The sequence below is a fragment of the Aquarana catesbeiana genome, linkage group LG06 (genome assembly GCF_042186555.1).
Source record: "Aquarana catesbeiana isolate 2022-GZ linkage group LG06, ASM4218655v1, whole genome shotgun sequence".
Classification (NCBI taxonomy): Eukaryota; Metazoa; Chordata; class Amphibia; order Anura; family Ranidae; genus Aquarana; species Aquarana catesbeiana.
Window position 1 is genome coordinate 62,098,145 of NC_133329.1, and position 15,211 is coordinate 62,113,355.

Below are 15,211 nucleotides of genomic sequence, written 5' to 3' on the forward strand. Positions count from 1 at the left end.
CCATAAAACACATCATCCAATAAAATAAAATATATCCTGTATGCTAATCTCCGCTACCAGAACCACACCTCCCGTCAGCCAATATGTTTATATAGATGTAGTTAAATAACAAATAAATGAAGGAATATGCATGCTTCAAGGAGAATAGATGTTTATATATTGTGCAGTGTCCAGAGGACTCGACGCGTTTCGGAATTAGTGCTTCTTCAGGAGACCTTGAAATATTAGAGGATAGATGAATATTAATATACAATAACAGAGCACAAAAAGATATTCAACTACATCCATATATACATACAGGCATACCCCACTTTTAAGTACACAATGGAGTTTATTTACTAAAGCTGGAAAGTGCAATATCAGGCTCACTTCTGCATAGAAACCAATGAGCTTCCAGGTTTTATTACTATGCAGAAATGAGCCGGATTTTGCACTTTCCAGCTTTAGTAAATAAACTCCATTGTGTACTTAAAAGTGGGGTATGTCTGTATTATGGGAGGTGTGGTTCTGGTGGCAGAGATTAGCATACAAGGGATGGCTTGATATTTGATTTTATGATATGTTTTATGTATTGATTTTAATCATGTTGGATAAAAAAAAAAAGATTTTACAATTTTAACAAAAAGGTCATGTGTACGTTTCCTGGGGTAATTTTTGCCACCTTAAAAAAGTCCCCTATCTCTGTCTCTCCTTTTGGTATATAGATTCATATGTTAAAGACAATAGGGATATTGTGGGATGCATAAACTAGTCACTAATGTAGAGATTTGAGACTTTTCTGTTGGATAAATCGGCCAATATATTTATATTTTATTAAACAAAAAACAAGAAAATAAATATTACCTCAGTTAAATCACAAGAAAAATGACCTGCTTGTGAACATATAAATAACAGAAGATTATCCTGTTCATGTTGAGTGTAATTACATCTCGGAAACAGTAGATTATTCTTCATTTCTTCCATTAGGTTTCTTGAAACACCTTTTCAAGTGTGTACTTATAGAACAAAATTACAAGATATATTGTTTTTAATTTCGATGTCACAAATATCTCCATCTACCCTGAGGCCTATCATTCGGCAATATACATGAGAGTTTAGAATTGTTCAATATAAGGCTAAAGTCTAGTAAAGGTCCAGGAATTACATTATAGTGTAAAGCCCTGTACACATGAGCCGAATGTCCGGCAACATTGGCCAGTTCAATAAAAACCATCCAACATTCGGCCCATTTGTATGGCAGCTGGCCCAGCTCTCAGCCAATGGACAAAAAACAAAACGAGTGCTGTGTACCAGGCTTTACACTGTGATGAGGTGTAGGCCTTTATAATACTGGTCATTGTGCTCCTGGCTCATCTTTTAGCTTAAGCTCACAATACATGTTACTGTGCATTCTTTAAACAATCAACCTGAGATTTACCAAAACTATGTAAACTGAAAACTCAACCAAACTATCCAATCAGTCTATATCCAAGCAGGCAGCCATTTGCTCTACAGAGTTACGGAAGGTGACATTTGAGGAGGTTTAGGAAATTCTCCTGTTTTCTCTTCTTAACTTGTGTAGAAGGAAGAATCTTCCATCACTTTTCTGCCTCGTTTCATTAAGAGTACTGGATTCCTCCTCTTCATCTGATCCCAGTGATGGTGAACCTTGGCACCCCAGATGTTTTGGAACTACATTTCCCATGATGCTCACCTACAGTGCACAGTGCATGAGCATCATGGGAAATTTAGTTCCAAAACATCTGGGGTGCCAAGGTTCACCATCAGTGCTACCTCTCTGAAAGTCATGGTTAGTGTCTGCTGGACGTCGATCTCCTTTATTTAACTTCTCCATCTTCTTTTCAGAGAACGTCTTCTTCTATGAGGAATGAAGGAAATTTTGTGTCAGCAATTTTTACATTTTCACTATGGGCTGTTTATTTAGCTATAGCTTTGTCCTTACTTAAAGCTTTACTAAACCCAGTAATAGGAAAATTGTTCCTCTGCCCCCCCCTCCACAGTGCTTACAGCTTATAAATCTTCTTTTTACATTAGGATACTGCCACTATATACTTTTTTTGGCTGTTATGTATACCACGGTCACATGATAAACTTCACAGTTTGTCCAGTGCTGAGTTTTCAGGTAGGAGGAGATTTCCACTACAGCCTGTACACATGCCCACATGTGTGATGTCAATATAATGGGACCTCACAGTTCAACTGAAACAGGAAATGTTCTCTCCAGCAATAGAGAATAAACTGAGCATGTGCAGGTCGGCTACCCTCACTGTATTATGTGGCCTCGCCAAGATAGACAGTGCAGGAGGGAAGGATCTGTCCATATAGGATCAACACAATGCAGAGGATTAACCCCTTAAGTTCCAAGGTGAGTATAACAAGCATGTTTTACTGCATATACAGACTGATTTTACTATTGTGAGTTTAGTAACACTTTAAGGTGTCAAAGTTTGTTGACGAAAACAAATTTTGATTTTCGTCATAGTTTTCATCAATGGATGAGAATGTAGTGTACTTTTCATTTCAGTCAATGTAAATACGCCGCTGCCAAATTTTTATGAAAATGTTTTTTTGTCTATGAAAGTAACCCAGGGGAGCAGATCTGTCTAGAACCCCTGTACATTGTTTACCGAAGGGAGGATGATGGTGAAGCATCAAGAAATTGAATGTGAGGGTGAAAATAATCTCTAAAGTCTCTCACAGCCAAGACTTTGTGAAGAGAAGACCATAAAAAGTTTTATAGTTTTAAGGTTTAAACTTTAAAGCATATGATTTTTAATTGGGGTGAAAGGTTATTGGCAGCTACAGCTGTTTGCATCTCAACTGAAATATGCACTGTCAGGTTTTTATTGATGTCTGTGTCCCCTTTAGACTCTAATTGTCACCAGTGTCCCAGGGAATAAAATGAGGGTAACTCCAAATTGTTGAGTTACCACCAGAATGGGAGGGGGAACTCTTCCAAGAGAACACGTGTTCCTGTGACAAGGGTCTAGGAAGGGATTTTCTTCACATTGGAAAGAACTTCTCACTTTTTGTTGCGTTTATAGAAAGTAAAGAAAAATCTTCCCAAAAAAACCTTTCCCTACAGTATCCAAAATCTAAAGTTTTGACCTTTTCCTTTTATGGGACGTCCGATCAGTAAAACTTTCTTTTGGCAGAGTTCCAAATCGGATGTTTACGCAAAGACTCCATTAACTCACAGCCCCCCCTTATATCACAATCCCGCTTCTACATCCGTGTCCTCAGTCCCCCTCACATCATTGTCCCCCACTTCATAGTTTACCCTTCAGAGTAATGTTCTTAGGCCCCTGTCACATCACCCCCACCCACTGAACTGAATCCCCTTTACATAACACACCCCCTTTATTCACAGCAGAGTCCTCACCCCCTTTTCACATCACCCCCCTCCCCACAGCACTGTCCCCCTTCACTTTACCTGCCCCCCCAGCACTTTTGAATTCCTTGACATCAGCCCACCTACAGCACTGCCCCCCCTTGACATTGACCCCCTCCACAGCACTTCCCCCCTTCACATCAACTCCCCGCCCACCCCCCCCCCCCCCCACACACACACACAGCACTGCCCCCTTCCAATCACTTCTCCAACACCACAGCCCCCCACATCACAAATCCCACCTCCCACAGTAGTGTGCTCTACCCTCTTCACATCACCCCCCTACTGCATTGCCCCCCCTTTACATCACCTTCCTACAGCACTGACTCCCCTCACATCACAAATCTCCCCCCCAGTAGTGTGCTCTGCCCTCTAATCCTGATTCCCCCCTTCATCACCCCCCCACCCTTTAGCACTGCACCCCTCTCACTTCACAACACCCCTTCACAGCCCCCCACAGCACTGCCTCCCACAGTAGTGTGCTCTGCTCTCTTGACATCCAGCCAGTTTCCCCCCCCCTCAGCACTGCCCCCTTGCACATCACATCTCCCCTTCCCTCCAGTAGTGTCCTGTGCCCTTCACTTTCCTACCTTAGACAGAACGGAGAGCAGGAGGCAGGATACTAATAGGCTGAGTGCGGGAGACACAGCTCCGCATTGGATGGAGGGCAGGAGCTGACTGAGTAACTTTCCAGATTGACCAGCAGGTGATTGGTGGCTAGGACGCAGGGCGGTCCTAGCCACCAATCACTTGCTTGTTAATATAAAAATGTTGACCTCCGGCAGTTCCTGCTCCCGCCCTCCATCAGATGCAGAGCTATGTCTCCCGCACTCAGCCTATTAGTATCCTGCCTCCCAACATGCTGAGTACGACAGCGGTGGATAGAAGCGCCACCTAAATGGCGAGGCCGTGGGTCCGGATGGGACACTAGCTCGGTCTGGAATCGGGTTAATGGTCCGCCATTTAATGATTCCTGCTTTAAAAAAATACTTGTTTTTCTTTATTACAGTCACACAATAACGTGTTTATCTTATAATCATTTTTTTTTTTAAATTTTTTTAATTTTTACACTGTCCCTTTAAATTTTTCTTTGATCACTTTTATTGTTAGCGCAAGAAATTTACAGTAAACATCCCTGACAGGTCCTCTTTATGGAGAGTTCCGGGGTCCATAAAACCCCACATCTCTCCTTTACAATGGAAAGCATTAGATGAAAAAAACATTGATCTAAACCTTTTTTTTTAACGGCATTGTTTACATTGGACTGGAACTGGAAGTGAAGTCATGACGTTGCTCCGATCCTCCTAGACTATAGAGTTTTGCTGAGGCCATCTTCCCTCTGCTAATCTCTGTGGTCAGCCGCTGCAACCGCTGGATCAGTTCCTGGGCTCCCCAATCATCCAGGTAAGCCTAATGCCGCGTACACACGAGCGGACTTTTCAACCGGACTAGTCCAACGGACCGAGTCCGGCAGACAATTCGACCGCGTGTGGGCTTCATCGGACCTGCAGCGGACTTTTTCAGTCGAAAATCTGACGAACTTTAGATTTGGAACATGTTTCAAATCTTTACGTCGGAACTCCGCCGGACCCAGTTGCTATTGAAAAATCCGCTCGTCTGTATGCTAGTCCGACGGACGAAAACCGACGCTAGGGCAGCTATTGGCTACTGGTTATCAACTTCCTTATTTTAGTTTGGTGTACGTCATCACGTACGAATCCGTCGGACTTTGTGTGATTGTGTGTAGGCAAGTCTGTTTGTTTGGAAAGTCCATCGGAAGTCCGCCGAAAGCCCGTCGGACCAGTCCGGTCGAAAAGTCCGCTCGTGTGTACGCGGCATAAAAACCACCAGAAAGTGGCGCGGGGGGCGACTTCTAAAAGTGATCCAGCAGCTAATCAGCCACACGGATCACTTTTAGCAGTTAGGTAATGGCTGGCTGAATAAAACAATACCGGGATTACGGCATATTGCTGCAGCCATGGCCCGGTTTGGAATTTTTAACTCTCAGAGAAAAAGGATCAGTGCTCAAACAAGCCATAATTGAGCTTTATTCTGTTCACCAAGTTACTTACCATTCTCTGATGTTTCGGGATTTTCTTTTTGCGTTTCCCCCTTTTCCTCTTGTATTCCTTGTGATTGTGAATTTTTTTTATTTTCTAGGAGAATTTCAGAAGATTCAGGATTTTCGCTTCCATTTTTCTGTGTGGATCGGTTTTGTTTTTTTTCTTTCCCTAAAATATCAAGTGTTGTCAGTATATTAAACAGTATGCCAAATACAGTGCCTTGAAAAAGTATTCATACCCCTTAAAATTTTCCCCATTTTGTCATATTACAACCAGAAACGTAAATGTATTTTATTGGGATTCTTCACTAGAAGAAGTTTTCACCTTAATGCATAGGATGCATTAAGGTGAAAAAACACGAGGGTTTACAACCCCTTTAATATTTTAGCTATCCAGAGGGTGGCTATTTAACAAATTGCTCTCCTAAATTGCTTTAAAGGAGAGGGCTGTGGTGTGCAAGGAGGGAGGGGGCTGAGGGTCCATTTGTTAGCAGGTTCTGAATTTCAGATGTGGGGGTGGGAGCTCATAGTAGAAAAAGTCATATGGCCCGATAATTCATTTGAATCTGCTTACTAGTTAAGAAGGTCATATACAGCCAACACATTTCAGGAGAAAAGCCCCCCCCTCCTTCTTCAGGGCTAACATAGAAGAGACAATGAAGAATTGTCACAATGAAGGGGAATTTGGGGCGGCCAGGGAAGGTAAAAGAAATTTTAGGTTTATTTACTTATAGTTTAAACCAGGGCTCTCCAAACCCCAGCCGGCGGGCCATATCCGGCCCGCTTGTGTCTTTTGTAAGATCCTTCGCGCTATCAAAGTGAATATATGCTAATCTGATAAGTTGCAACTAGATCTAAAGTGTATAAATGCACTTAAATGGTATAAAGTAAATAATGATCAGCGCAGCTTAATGATATATATGAAATATTAACAATAAGCGATAAATAATGTGCAAAATCGCTGATTGCGATTATGCAAATTGCTAATGATGCGATAAATGCTGTGCAAAATAACTGAAGCAACAGTAGCCCTATGTTCAGTGTAGATGGATACTAAAGTGCCTATGTTGCAACTGTTCAAAACCTCATCATGATGCTGTGTAAAAATCGCTAAAAAACAACAATAAACTGAACAAACCAATCTGAGTATGTGCACGTAGTGTTGTGCAAATGCAAAAGTGATTCTGGGTATTAACATACTAATGTAACCGAATAGCCCTATGTTCATTGTACATAAACATAGAATGACTATGTTGCAACTGTGCAAAAACGCATGAAGCTGCTATGTAAAATCGCTGAGTATATGCTAATCAGATGCAGATGCAAAAGTTACAGCTAGATCCAAAGTGTGTAAATGCACTTAAATGGTATAAAGTAAATGATAATCAGCGCAGTTTGATTATATATATAGAATATTATTATAATCGCAATTAGCGATTTTGTACACCATTTATTGCTTATTGTTAAATATTCCATATATATCATCAAACTGCGCTGATTATCATTTTGCACAGTTGCAACATAGTCATTCTATGTTTATGTACACTGAACATAGGGCTATTGGCACTTTAAAGGGGTTGTAAAGTTGTTTTTTTTTTTTTTTTAAAATAACAAACATGTTATACTTACCTTCACTGTGCAGCTCGTTCTGCACAGAGTGGCCCCGAACCTGGTCTTCTGGGGTCCCTCAGCGGCTGTTTCAGCTCCTCCCCGCAAGCATTTACCACCTTCATGCGAGCTCCCTCGCACGGTGGTGAGTGCTTGCGGGCGCGCTCCCGTGATACAGCGGGCGGCTATAGCCGCTCGCTGTATCACTCGGCCCCGCCCCCCGGCGCGCCGCGTCATCGGATGTGATTGACAGCAGCGCGAGCCAATGGCTGCGCTGCTTTCAATCCATCCACTGCAGCCAATCAGCGACCAGGCTGAGCTGCAATGAAGCTGACGAGGACGAGGAGCGAAGATTCGAGGCGTCAGGTAAGTAAAACGGGGGGCCTGGGGGCGGCGGTACTGTCAAAAGTTTTTTCACCTTAATGCATAGAATGCATTAAGGTGAAAAAATTTTTACCTTTACAACCCCTTTAATATATACTATGCGTTTACATTAGTATATTAATACCCAGAATCACTATTGCATTTGCACAACACTACGTGCTGCACATACTCCGATTGGTTTGTTCAGCACCGTTTATTGTTGTTTTTTAGCGATTTTTACACAGCATCATTATGCGGTTTTGCACAGTTACAACATAGGCACTTTAGTATTCATCTACACTGAACATAGGGCTACTGTTGCTTCAGTTATTTTGCACAGCATCATTAGCAATTTGCATAATCGCAATCAGCGATTTTGCACATCATTTATCGCTTATTGTTAATATTTCATATATATCATCAAGCTGCGCTGATCATTATTCACTTGTGTCTTTTGTCTGGCCCACAGCTGGCAGTTCCGGCTTTTTTTTTTTTTTTTTCTTTAAATATACGCTTTTATTAATTTTCAAAAAACAGACAACAAACAAAAATGAATACTTGCAGCAATTAAAGAAACTATATACATAGAAAACAAAACACACACCAACACCCCCCCCCCCCCCCCCGCATACATACATAGGTCATACCTGGTTCCTATGCCAGTTTAATTTTAAAGAAAGGTGTTATCTCGTGTTACATATGTACACCTAGAGCCCAATAGCTAATGGAGAGATTGCAAAGAGTAATTTTCCTCTAGGAGGCTATTAAGGGTGTAGAGGGGTCCGTGAGCCATTTGGACCAAACCTTTTCATATTTGAGGAGACAACCCCTATTTATATATGTTTCTTTCTATAATGGTAAGCTATTATTAATGAGTTGTTTCCACAAAGTCAGCGATGGGGGGGTGGTTTTCTTCCAGCTGAGAGCTATGGCTTTACGAGCATACAACAAAAGCAGCCCCACCAAAGTACGCCCTGCTGTCATAGGAATAAATTGCTCTATCAGACCTAGAATACATATTGGCATTAGTCGTTGCAGTGGGATATATGTTATTTTGAATATAAAAGCTAGTATTTCTTCCCAATACCTTACGATAGCTGGGCAAGTCCAGAATATATGGGTAAAGTCTCCAGGAATCTCCCCACATCGCCAACAACCAGGAGCAGAGTCTGAATTAATTTTATTTAATATATGGGGGGTGTAATATGCCCTGTGGACTATCTTAAACTGAATAAGTCTGTCTCTCAAGGAGATGAGAGAGTTGAAGGGAGAGTCCCATATATTATCCCAATCATCCTCATTGCAGGTCCGGCTTTAGGATTGGTTGCTAGGACTGCCACTGACTTAGCAGCCAGTGATGTCATTGGCACGGCAACTCCCGGCTACCTGCCTACTGTTTGTATTAAAGATCCTTCTGCGTGTCTAGCAGCGGGCAGGAGTCGGAAGATGCAGGAGATCTGAAGTCGGCTCTAGTACTGAGGCAAGTGTTGAAGATATACATGTACAGTACAGAGCTACAGGGGACACTCTGATGGGGACACTGATGATGGGGAGACTACTGAAGTCGGCTCTAGTATTGAGGCAAGTGCTGAAGATCTACATGTACAGTACACAGCTAATGGGGACACGCTGATGGGGACACTGCTGATGGAGACACTACTGAAGGGGAGTGTATATATAAAAAAGGGGGTAATGGCGCTCCCTAAGGCTAGTTCTGGCGGATGAGAAAAAAGTGTGAAGAAAACAATGATGAGAAAAAATGACTAAATTATAAGGACGGCACCCTGGCTCCAGGCCAGGTTGCCCCCCGAAGTAAAAGATACCTGACAGTGGTATGCAAGCGACACTCCCTATGGGGAATGTACATTAAAGGTGAGTTTACATGCATTCAATGTGTATGAAACCATACATAATGTTATTGTATAAACGTACACCCACTTAAGTGGTATATATTAATACTCCTGTGACTAATATATAAGTGATGATTGCCTCAAAATATCAACAATTACAATAAGCATATAAGTGGCCATAGCGTGTCAGTGAACAGACATTTTAAATTAATTTGAAATCTTGATCTATTTTGTAAAGTGTTTGTAACATTGCATGATTAGTAGGCAGTCCATAGTTGTGAAAAAATCTTCACCGTGGTGAAAAATAAATAAAAAATATAAAATGAAAATAGACATTAAACTCAAACACGTGACTTGAGTGCATTCAACGTCTTGGTGACTTGGTGACTTGGCGCTCCCCCTCAAGGATCCCCACTCACCAGATCCATTCACCCCAAAGACGTCTAGCTGTTCTGCCCTCCCCCACTCAATAGTTAATCAGTAATCCTACTGTCTTCCCTATCCCCACACCACTATGGACCCATTCATTACTTAGAGAGTCTATTCATTGTGGTCCCTAGTATATAGGTGGGTATTTGTTATAGCCATCATGCCCTTGGATTCTGATTTACTTTAGATTAAGTGTGATGTACATGTCTGTTTCCCCTTGGGAGCTGGAGGATATGTTCACACACTTAGAATCTGAGGATATGTTGATAAAACCGTACCATTAGAGGATACTATTTAACTCCCTTCATTTCATACTTAATATTGTGTAAATTGTCTGACATGCCCCGTTAGTGACCTCTCTGTAGGAAACCAGCCATAATACTGGATGCCGCACATCTATTAGAACAATGCATATTAGCCATCTAAGTTTAACCATCATTGCATACAGTTCTGTGAATGAGAGGCGTGTACTAAGCTTTGTAATCCCACCTATAAACCATTACGATAGGTGCATCTGTGTGTGAGGGGCGGCACCGACATGGCTACTTCCCTAATAAGTGACGTGGTGCGTGGCGTGCGGGTACCGTCAATGAGGACGTCTATGACGAAACGCATACAACGGCGCCACGCACGCTACGTCACTTCCGCAAAATTAGGCCGCTGGAATGCAGGTGGAGCGCAAACGTTCGGGATACCTCCACCTAGCGGTACGAGTGTTCCCAATCCACTTGAGCGGTTTGTGGATAGTTATATCTAGTCCACTTAGCTGTGCTCTGGATATATGTTTGCTGTAACACATTGTTTGCTGCTGCAATACCATAGCCAGCTGTGCTGGTCTGTGGTATTTTTATTGAAGACTTTTATCTGAGGAAAAACTATTATTTTTTGTTGGAATCAACTTTATTTTTGTTGGAATAAATTTTATTTTTAATGTACTACACTATGGGAGTCCACCATTCCTTTTTTTCACATGAGTAACAAAGTTCCATGCTTCTGTGTATGCTGAGGACCACCTCGTGAACCCATCCTTTACGCTGACGGGGAGATCGTAGAGGCCACATTTGCATGCGAATTACCCCTTTGGGGTGAATGGATCTGGTGAGTGGGGATCCTTGAGGGGGAGCACCAAGTCACCAAGTCACAAAGACGCTGAATGCACTCAAGTCACGTGTTTGAGTTTAATGTCTATTTTCATTTTATATTTTTTATTTATTTTTCACCACGGTGAAGATTTTTTCACAACTATGGACTGCCTACTAATCATGCAATGTTACAAACACTTTACAAAATAGATAAAGATTTAAAATTAATTTAAAATGTCTGTTCACTGACACGCTATGGTCACTTATATGCTTATTGTAATTGTTGATATTTTGAGGCAATCATCACTTATATATTAGTCACAGGAGTATTAATATATACCACTTAAGTGGGTGTACGTTTATACAATAACATTATATATGGTTTCATACACATTGAATGCATATAAACTCACCTTTAATGTACATTCCCCATAGGGAGTGTCGCTTGCATACCACTGTCAGGTATCTTTTACTTCGGGGGCAACCTGGCCTGGAGCCAGGGTGCCGTCCTTATAATTTAGTCATTTTTTCTCATCATTGTTTTCTTCACATTTTTTTCTCATCCGCCAGAACTAGCCTTAGGGAGCGCCATTACCCCCTTTTTTATATATACACTTAGTCTGAAGCACCTTCGGGGTGTCTCTTCAGGGGGGGCTGCATACCTACATATTGTCCTAAGCACAGTCATTACACATTGCTCCACTACTGATGGGGATACTGCTGATGGAGACACTGCTGATGGAGACACTACTGATGAGGACAAAGCTGATGGGGACAAAGCTGATGGGGACAAAGCTGATGGGGACAAGGCTGATGGGGACAAGGCTGATGGGGACAAGGCTGATGGGGACAAGGCTGATGGGGAGACTACTGATGGGGACAAGGCTGATGGGGAGACTACTGATGGAGACAAGGCTGATGGGGAGACTACTGATGGGGACAAGGCTGACAGGGACAAGGCTGATGGGGAGACTACTGATGGGGACAAGGCTGATGGGGAGACGGCTGATGGGGACAAGGCTGATGGGGAGACTACTGATGGGGACAAGGCTGACGGGGACAAGGCTGATGGGGACATGCTAATGATGAGGACACTCTGGTGGAGGACACAGATATAGGGGAGACTCTGATGAGGGACACAGAGGTGTGCAAAGGCTCTGATGGGGACACAGACGTGCGGAAAGGCTATGATGAGATTTAATTATTTTATTCATTTATTTATAATGAACACATTTTTTCGGCCCGCGAACATTTGTAAAATCTACAATGTTGCCCTCGGCCTAAAAAGTTTGGAGACCCCTGGTTTAAACTATCATACAGGAGTCTTTAGATTTGCTTAACTATTTCCCGCCCGGCCTATTAGGGAATGACGCGGGGGGCTGGCCTCTCATCAATCCGGGTGGACGTCATCTCCCCCCCTTTAATATTAATGTCCACTTTTCAGTCAGGAAAAACAGTTTTATCAAATCAAATACTTAAAGGTCCGTAGGAAAAAAAATTTTTTAAATGTATTTAGGTTGGAAATTAGGGGAGAAAGAAAAGTTTGGGACTTTATATGGTAATATGCCTCCATCCCTATATGCAATACAAACGAGGGGGGGACAAACATGGGACTTTATATAAGGCGTGTATCCACTAATAAGGTAAAAATATATATCTTTTTTGTAAACCATAATATAACCATCAGTAAGTATAGTACATATGCAACATTGGTATAACAATAACAAGAGGTATATAAGAACAAATGTTCATTGTAATAGTACATTCCAGCCAAAAAAATGGTACAGGTTTAAAAACATAGGTCAGATAATTGCACACAGCAGAATCACATGGGACTCATAGCATTCATAAAACGTGTACCAGTGAGGGGCGTGGCTTAGCAATGGCCGAGTGAGGAAGCACTTTTGGAGAGCTCCTGGTTATACCCCTCTTCAGCCTGAAATCTAACGGGATTTACAAATCGAAAACAAGGCATGCTATCATCTAAACGATACAGGACACGATCAGCAACAAGCGGTTCTCGGTCCCTAACACCCCGGTGCGGCATCAAACGATATTTTAAAGACTCACTGGCAATCTCACCAGGCGCCATTGCAACTGCACCACGTGCAGGCCCTAAGCCAGAAACGGACTTACCATCACCATCTTACGATCCTCCAGCACAGGACATTTCGCTCACGGCACCAGCACTATATCGAGACGATATGGCAGGATCGACCCAAAGACAAAGTGGCATTCCAGATGACCTCTGGACCATACTACAAGCCCTCCCCACGAAGGCTGACATTGAGGCCTTACCCTCACGAGCAGACATGGAGTCCCTTATTCTGAGGGTGGAGGAGGCTCATGCTCAATTACCAGGACTATCCTGGTGAGCGTCATAGCACTATTGTGCATCTCTTTTAGAACAACTTACCGTATTCTACTGGTACCTCTTAGATTTTAGTTTTTCTCTTTTCTCAACTGAACACCATACTCTATTTCCTACCCACCTAATCCTACCCCCAATCTCAGCTCCCTATATCCCCTATTCCTCTAAACCCAAGGAAACATGGAGGAGGTGAATATATTTACGCTGAACGCAAACGGCCTAAATGTGCCGGAAAAGAGGCGCAAGTTGCTCCAAGATCTAAAACGCAATAGAGTAGACTTGGCACTAATACAAGAAACTCATTTTAAAGACAGTAGTCTCCCCGTACTGAAGAGCAGGTTTTTTCCAACGGTCTACCACTCCACCAATGGGTCTACTAAGACGCGTGGCGTGTCTATACTCATTGCTAACAGGGTACCCTGGAAATGTACAGCTACATTATCAGACCCGGAGGGAAGATATCTGTTTCTCAAGGGAGAAATAGGGGGAACACAGGTGACACTGGCAAATGTCTACACACCTAACACTCACCAAGATAGGTTTATCACCAAGATCATAGAAACTCTATCGGAGTTTGCAAGTGGTCACCTTATACTAGGAGGCAACTTTAACGTCCCTCTGATTCCCTCGGAGGACACTTCCTCAGGATCCTCCTCTATAACCCCCGCTGGTAGGAAAAGAATTTCCAGGACACTACACAAGGCACAATTGATTGATGCCTGGAGACTCCTACACCCAACCGAACGGGATTACACTTTTTATTCCAACCCCTACAAACAATACTCCAGGATTGATTATTATCTAATTCCCCACGCCCAACTACATGCTCTCCGAGACTCTAGGATACTTTCCATCACGTGGTCTGATCATGCCCCTGTCCTGATGTCCTACGCCCTAACTGACAATCCCACAGACAGACAAAGGACCTGGCGGCTGAACGAAAGTCTCATGCAGGATGAGGAGGTACTTGCGGATACTAGGAAGGAATTAGATTGTTATTTCCAAACCAACTATACTCCAGACAGTGATCCTGGAATAGTCTGGGAGGCACATAAAACGGTGATCCGCGGGGTTTTGATAAAGCATGGAGCACGCATTAAGCGAATAAGATCAGCTCAGATGACGTCCCTTCTGCAGGATTTACACCTGGCAGAGGCGAGACACAAACACACACAGACGCCGGTGGGAGAAGCAGACATTCTGCTTCTACGCAATAAAATCACGGACTTAATACAGTTTCGAGCAAAAGCCACATTACAAAAATGCAAACGCGTGACATATGAATCGGGAAATAAATGCGGTAAAATGCTTGCCAGATCTCTACGCGAACAAACCTTAGCGAACTACATACCCCACATTATGTCGTCCTCCGGTCAAAAGACCACACTACCCCAGGCGATCGCAGATGAATTCAAGGAATTCTACTCCTCCCTTTACAACTTACAACACCAACCTGCGCCACAGTCACAAATAGAAGACTATATCACTAAAGCTGACATGCCCAAACTACCGGCTGAGTCCAGGGAGTTACTAGAAGAACCTATTACCTTAGAGGAGATACAAAAAGCAATTGCATCCATGAAACTAGGGAAAGCCCCAGGTCCGGATGGCTTTACAGCCCTATACTACAAAACTCTGTTACCATCCCTGGGCGAACACATGCATAAATTCTTTAACTCACTGGACTCCAGCACTCACTTCCCCAGAGATACACTGACAGCCCATATCGCAGTGATACCCAAGGAAGGGAAAGATACGACATTATGCGGGAGCTACAGACCAATCTCGCTTCTCAATGTTGACCTTAAAATCTTCACAAAAATACTATCAACTAGACTTCAAATATACCTTCCGTCACTGATTCATCTAGACCAGGTAGGTTTTGTCCCCTCTAGAGAGGCCAGGGACAATACAATTAAAGCCCTCAACGTCCTACATGTAGTCAATCAGAATAAGACCCCCTGTATATTCCTCAGTACAGATGCAGAGAAGGCCTTTGACAGGGTGAACTGGAACTTCATGACCTCAGTACTAAGACATGTAGGTTTGGGGAGG

At 42.8% G+C, this 15,211-nt stretch overlaps 1 protein-coding gene across 1 annotated transcript in view; it reads right to left on the minus strand.

Annotated features, from left to right (window-relative positions):
* Window positions 1-774: 774 nt before the first annotated feature.
* LOC141148551 (neural cell adhesion molecule 1-like) overlaps window positions 775-15,211 on the minus strand; it is a 68,297-nt gene continuing 53,860 nt past the window's right edge. The window contains exons 6-7 of the mRNA XM_073636100.1: window positions 5,464-5,622; window positions 775-1,858 (exon numbers count right to left, since the gene is read on the minus strand). Of these exons, the coding sequence (XP_073492201.1) occupies window positions 1,842-1,858; window positions 5,464-5,622 (176 nt within the window). The 3' untranslated portion in view covers window positions 775-1,841. The remainder of the gene's footprint in view (window positions 1,859-5,463; window positions 5,623-15,211) is intronic.